This window comes from Talpa occidentalis, unplaced genomic scaffold, assembly GCF_014898055.3.
Source record: "Talpa occidentalis isolate TD23 unplaced genomic scaffold, MPIMG_talOcc4v2.1 talOcc4.3, whole genome shotgun sequence".
Taxonomy (NCBI): domain Eukaryota; kingdom Metazoa; phylum Chordata; class Mammalia; order Eulipotyphla; family Talpidae; genus Talpa; species Talpa occidentalis.
Window position 1 is genome coordinate 130,718,722 of NW_023603184.1, and position 7,353 is coordinate 130,726,074.

A 7,353-nucleotide genomic window follows, 5' to 3' on the forward strand; every position below is an offset into this window, starting at 1 on the left:
GGAAATGTTTAAAATGTGTTCTGGGGCCTCCCTGGTGGCACAGGTGGTTGAGCGCAGCGCTGTGAAGCTGTCCACAGCCTCTGCAGTGCCAGTTCAATCCCCACTAGCCGCAGAGCAACCCACACAGCGTGGCAGACCTTTCCTATCTCACCCGCTGCTCCCCTCAGCAGTATATTTTGGTCATTCTACCTATTCTGTTCCCCACTCGGTCTCTGGTGAATCCTCTCACCCTCCCGCACATCTGGCCTGTACCCTGGTTCTTGTATAAATAAAATAAATCTTTAGAAAAAAAATCAACCGCTCAAAAAAAAAAAAAATGTTTTGTCTTTCAACAGCGTGCCACAGAACTGTCCCACGGTTTTACAGGAAAAATTAAGACTTTAGCAATGTTATACTAAGTAAACCAGAAATATCATCTATGACCTGATATGTTGGTAAAATATTTAAGAGTCCATCTGAAATAATCTAGGACATTTCCTTTCCCAATAAAGAACAAATTATTGCATTTAGAATCTTCCATAATAAAAGTAAAGCATGGTATCTGCTAAGTCACTTTGAGTTTTGGAGACAGCAGCTTTCCATATCTGAGAATACTGTTTCTGGCCCAATATTCAATGATATGAAAATTTTCTGGCTTGAAGGACCCCAGAGCAGGAAAGGATATGACACAAGTCTCAAGTTGGGGTACAGCAAACCTGGTACTTGGGTTATAAAACCCAAGAGGCTCTATGAATTAGAAGTATCTGTGATGGGAAAAATATACTCTTGGAATTATAGTCAGTCCTGAATGAAAGATCACATCAGAGATATCTAAGATTCCATAGCTAAGTCATACCATCTGCAGCATTTAACAGACAGCTCTGACACATTTCTGGATCCTAGCAGAGATATAGGACCTTACCACATGTTATCTATTGTCTGACCTTGAGCCAGATTTGCACATCAAGAACAACATTTTGTTAGAACCAGGCATCATAAAATTGGTTAGGTCCAATAGCAATCCATTATAATATTAAAGTGGTACGTTTTGGAAATGGATAGAAGCAGGAACAGAGGCACAAGCAAAGTGCACAGAGAAGTGGTTCATATCCCCATGTCATCTACCTTTATGCTGGCATCTCTCACACAGCTTATACCTATTGCTGCCTAAGGACCAAGGGAGGGCACTTATGGCAATGGCCAGTGATGACCTAAATAAGCTTGATTTATAGATGCAAGTTTAAAATATATGTAGATGCCCTGCAACCTCACTCAGGGGTGTAAGTTTAAATCCTAACGATATGCACATTTCTGGGTAGTGCAATTGATTATTCACTTTGTGTGCAAGGGGCCTGAGCTTAGAGTATATATGGACTAATGAACAGTATAGCTTTTTCCAGGAGAAAAAAACACTGGAAATGGGGGACTGAATGGACACTGAGGTGAAGGGGGATACATTAATTCATGGGACTGGGCAAAGTGTGATGATCTTTGCATTCCAAGTTAACATCCACCAGAGGAAATAGATAACAAATTGGCACTTTCTTGAGGTTACATCATAGTCCAATTCTCTACTTTCCTCCCAGACGTTGATTTTGAGAATATTCCTCAACAACCTAAGATCTGTCTCTGAGGCCTTGCAAAAGAGAAATATACCATATGGTAAGTAACTATCTTTTCTGGAAAGTCTTTAGGTATGTCCCTTATTTAAATACTTCCACACTTTAAAAGCAATTTATGTCAAATAAAGTCATAAAGACTTTAAATATTCTCTTGTTATATTCAGGTTTTACAGTCAAATTACTTTCAAAGAATATTTGTTGTTTGGAGTTTTTGAATTTCAGAATTCTGGATTAGGGATCATAGACCATTGTGTAGAAGCTAAAGATCTTTATTTCTTCAAGATAGCTATAGTTTATACCATGTCTAATAAGCATAGTTCAAAAAAAGTCTGAATATTACTTAACAAATATGGAAATGTTTTAAATTAGTGCATAATTTGATATCCCTAAACTAATCCAAAAAAGGAAGATTGTGAATTACCAAATTGAAATTAACTTGACAGGTAAGTCACAATCTCAGTGTTCATCTACTTACTGCAACTTAGTTCAGAGTCTGATGAGCCACTCTAAAGAGTAAATTAGGGTCTCCCCTGGTGGTGCAGGTGGTTGAGTGCAGCACTGTGAAGCTGTCCACAGCCTCTGCAGTGCGGGTTTGATCCCGGCTGGCCAGAGAGGATCCCACATGGCGTGACAGACCTCTCCTGTCTCGCCTGCTGCTCCCCTCAGCAGTGTATTTAGTCAGTCTGCCTGTTCTGTTTCCTGCTCTGTCTCTGGTGAATCCTCTCACCCTCCCATGCATCTGGTCTATATCCCAGTTCTTGTATAAATAATCAATCTTTAAAAAATAAAGATGGTAGAGTAGGAGGATATTCATTTAAGAAAAAGAAATGTTCATCATCTAACCCCAAGCTACAATACTTTCTGTTCTGCAAGTGTCCGCAGATGATAAGATACATAACTTTAGATAAGAGGATATTACATCAAAAACCTAAGTTGTGATATGAAAGTGTTGAAGACAGAAAAACCTCTACTATCCTAGAGTTAGCATAGCTGTGAATTTAAAATACCAATTCAGAGATATAGTATCTTTAAATAAGTAAATAAATATGCAAACACACACATGTATTTATATATTTATACATATAATATACAAATATGTATATAATCAAAATAATTATTCTTTTAATCAATATAAAAATGATGAGAGTTACTGTTTTCAAGGACTTGGTTTTATATCTATCCCTCTGATCCTTATTCCCTGTCCATGTCATTCTTTTAATAACCCTGGGAAAAAGAAGAGAGATGACTACTGACATTCATATCTTAAAGAGGAAAAAGTAGACAACTAAACAGCCCAGTTACAATCATGTGACTAATAAGAGGGCAAAGTCAGGACCCATAGCCACTTCTAACCCCACATTCCTTATATTTACTACTCTATCGTATGCAGAAAGTAGACAAAATCATACAATCTGCATGTTGCAAATTGTAAACACTTCTTCCTTTAAATGACTGTGGACAAATACATCTATTTTTCAATCTTTGCAAGATATTGAATTGTCCCATTGGGTACTCCAAGCAAAGAAACTGCTCAAGCAAATAACAAGATGTGTATTTTACTGCATGTTGAAAGTTAGGCTGGTCACTTTGTTCTTTTGGCTTAATTTTTTTTTTTTAATTGAGGTTGCAATGGTTTACAGTTCTGTATATCACTCAGAGGTATAGGATCACACCATTTCAGAGGTGTGTTACCACATCACACCTGCCACCAATATAGTCTTCCATTCTAGCCCACTGGAACCCCAGCCTCCTTGTGCTCCCCTCCCCTCTCTGGTATGGAATCTATGGAATCTTAACTTTCAATCTCTGGGAGAGTAATCAATTTGGTAAGATCCCCTTAGCATTCCCTGTACATTTATTGCTCTTGTTTAAAACTAGATTTGATATTTAAATATTAACACTAGATATTCTACTATAAATAAGTAATGAGAAATAATTTTAGCAAAAATTTCATTGTCATTGGAAGCAAATCTTATTGATTATACAGTTTGCTGTTACCTAAGTACTTTTCTGAGAAACTGCGCAATTTTCAAAAATGTTTCAGTGTAGTGAAATAATGAGCTTAGAAGACAATGACACTGAACTCTCACCACAAACATGCCACATCCTTACTGAGACTTCGTAATTTTAATTTTTTGAATTTTAATGTTTGTGACAAGGCAGCGATAATATCCATATACAAAGGAATTCACAATACTGTTACACATTTCAAACTAAAATGAATTTACATGAAATTCCTTTCTTTTTAAACCATGCTCCATTTAATAAGGTTATTCTTCTTTTGTTACTTACGTGGGCATTTCTTAACACAGAAGGCACCGTATGTGTACTTTGCATTGAAGTTATGTTCCAATTGAAAAGTGGTTGGGTTGTAGACAAAAGTTTGGGGACACTGTGTAACGCATGCTCCACTGTCATTGAAATTCATACAGGCCTGCAATGTAGCAAACATCACTTTCATTCAAAGATAACAATATTTGTTAAAGGGATACTGCTACAAAAATTGCTTTACTTAGCATTCCATGTTCTTTTATGTCAATTTCATAAAAAGCTGCACAGTTGAATTTTACAGCTGTTTGTATTTAATTTTTTCAGTTCAAATTCGTTTCTAACGTAAAATTCTACAAAGATTTTCCCCATGTTAGTAAATACACCATTTACATTCTTGCTTGGATTCAATCATTCATTTATCTGATAAACAATGAATATCTCACATATCCTGGCATTGAGGTAGACTTAACGGATTTCAGAGTTTATAAAATAGACATTGTCTTTGCTTCCATGGAGTTAATGGGCTAATAAATAAATCAAACATGTATACCATCTATCCTTCTGGATGTTCAAATTGTTTGGTATGTATACACCAACTTCTAAACTGAGAATTTAGAAGCTCACACTTATTTATGTTTAATCTTCGAGTCTGAATTGACAACTTAATCCCCACTTGCACACACCAGACTTTTCTTAAAGCTGGTATTTGGAAAGTTCAGTGCCTTAGGGAAGCACAATGGGAAACACAATCATGGACACTGCATGATGCGAAAACATAGTGATGGTCATTTACCCTGGGCTTAAAGAAACTGCTCTGGCAGGTTACTGTCAATGTGTAAAAATGGTGTGTGTGCGCCAAAATTTGCCAAAGTAGCTATAGAGAGCCCATAATAAAATAACATGATGCCATTTCTTGTGCCATCTTTCCATAATGACACAGCACTTAGTTAAAGCTACTAAATTCAATGAAAACAATTCATTTCTGCTTATTTACATATTTGTATTGAGATCTCAATTTTTAATATTTAAAAAAAATTTAATTAAACCATTTGCCATCTGAGAGTTAGACACTTGATATAAAAATAGAACAGAGGTGTAAGTACATAAACGTGGTTAACAAAAGAGTAGACAAACTAATTATCTTAATTAAAATATTAAATCTTCATAGGAAAAATTTAGGCTTTGGATGGCAAGCTATAGTTTACAGTTTATCATAAATCGTATATGTATGGTTATTAAGAAGCATTAATTTATGTTGTTTCCTCAAAACACTTTCTTCATCAATTGTTGTTTTGGCAAGTACTTTATCATAAACATGACAATTCCCTGAAGATGGTCTACTAGATGCATAATCAGAACAAGACTCACTGATGATATATTATTCACTAAGTTGACACTTTCCAGGAAGGGTCTATTAAAAACCAATCTAGAAAACTACGTAAGTTTTAATTTATGACTGTAAAACTTCATGTGTCCTCATAATTGCTTATATAACATACTTGATGCAGTGCCATGCACAGATTACTTAACAACAAAGGGACATACTTGAGCAGGCAGAATCAACCAAATTTACTTTGTAGACTGCATGTAAATGACAACATAACTTACACAGAGGCTTGGAAGTGGCATTCTTGAACATTTTCTACCAAATGCCAAATTGGAATCACTAGACAATTCCATAAAAGTAGTGAAATGAGAATGCTGAAGCTCACCGATGCTTAACATGATGATGGGGGGAAAATGCAGAGAAAAATATCTAACAAAAAGTTACGACTGTTGTCTGTATGCCTCAATTTCATTGCTTTGGAATTGTTAACATGACAAATGGTTCAATGTTCTCGAATCAAGTTTACATCCTATGAGTGGCAACATCAAGGAAAAGTCTCAGTTTAAGATCTGCGGAGCAGAGGTGGAGAAATGATGATGACAATAACTGAGGGGGAAAATCTCTTGTGAGAAAACAAAGATGTAAAACAATGGCACTTCATTTTTAAAAAATAATTTAAAAATAAAAAAATTTTAAAAAGACCTGAGTAAATCCCTTAAAATTTTCAACATTTTCCCTTTCTTCTCTTCCGCCATACCTACTCACTCTGTAATACACTTTTGCTTCACTAGCATATTAGGCTAGACAAGGGAAATTTTTTATAACATTAAGGAAATTAAGAAAGCATTGCCTATATCACAAGAAATGTAATTTATGTTTTGCTTGCTTCCAGATTAAGTGCTTATTTGAAAAACAGTGCTCATGTATATATTATTATCTATATCTAGATATTGATATCTATATTTATAGATATGTATATTTAGATATATATGATCTATTTAAGTGTGTATATTTTGATATATATTGATATATACATATTCTTAAGTGCTCTTAAGGGGAAAAATAAATTCCAGTTTTCATTTTCAGGAGCAAAAGTAATTTCCTATTTCATGATTTTTAGCTTACAATGAAACTAATCTTCTGTTGGATGTGTATATGAAGTTGTGTAAACTGTAGTTCACAGAATTGTTAATATGTGTGGAACAAAAACAGCTATATCAGGATGTCAGAATATAATTAAAAGTGTCCCCAATAAGTTTGAAATGTTAATTTTAATGAGTTAAATTGTCTTCTAAAATAAAAATCACATGGATCAGCATATAAATTTAATATATATATAATATATAATCTGAAAATAGTTAAATTCACAAATTTACGTACTTGAAAATCTACATTCAAGAATGAAATTAAGTGCCCCCACAGACAAGACCCAACAATGCAAAAACACGAAAATGAAATCACTGTAAATTTTGGAAGAATGTTATTAGTCTTTGAAATGATATCTCAATACAGTCCCTTTCACATTCTCCAATATCACTTAAATTATATCAGAAGGACATAATTCACTTAGTAGAAATGAGCAATTCTAGTTAATCAGTAGCCACCCAGTGAGGGAATGGCTTCCAGGAAAGGAGAACATCGTTCTATAAACCAAAAAATGTGAAATTTGATATTATTTTAATAAGACATTAAAGATTCCATGTGCGTGAGTCAAATTGGGAGAGGGAGAACAGGAGGAGAGAAAGAGACATACAAAGCAGTCAGTGTCCTTGGGTCCTGAGCAGCCTCCAGCACATTCTCTGTGGCAGCAATCACTGACGTAGGGTCCATAGCACCTGCCATCACATTGCTCTGCACACACCGTCCTTGTCACTGCAGAAGACAGAGAAAGCCTAGATCAAAGTCTGCCACAAGGGAAATTCCTAAGGTTATTTAGAATAGCTGAGAACAGCTGAGCACTGGAGTGGTAATTACTCAGCACACAGTATTGACTCAATTCAGCAAACATTTACAAGGTGAAGGCTGAACCTAGATCAAAATTACTACACAAAATGCTTCAAAATTAAAACAAATTTATTTTACATACTTTCTTATTCCGACAGTGCTTTACAAAAATCATACAATTTAACAAGCAGGAATCAATTTTGAAATAAG

At 35.0% G+C, this 7,353-nt stretch overlaps 1 protein-coding gene across 1 annotated transcript in view; it reads right to left on the bottom strand.

The window, feature by feature from the left end:
• Window positions 1-7,065, bottom strand: part of LOC119255186 (receptor tyrosine-protein kinase erbB-4-like) — a 13,950-nt gene extending 6,885 nt beyond the window's left edge. Inside the window, exons 1-2 of the mRNA XM_037522137.1 lie at window positions 6,953-7,065; window positions 3,894-4,035 (exon numbers count right to left, since the gene is read on the bottom strand). Coding sequence (XP_037378034.1) covers window positions 3,894-4,029 — 136 coding nt within the window. The 5' untranslated portion in view covers window positions 4,030-4,035; window positions 6,953-7,065. The remainder of the gene's footprint in view (window positions 1-3,893; window positions 4,036-6,952) is intronic.
• Between the last annotated feature and the right edge of the window lie 288 nt (window positions 7,066-7,353).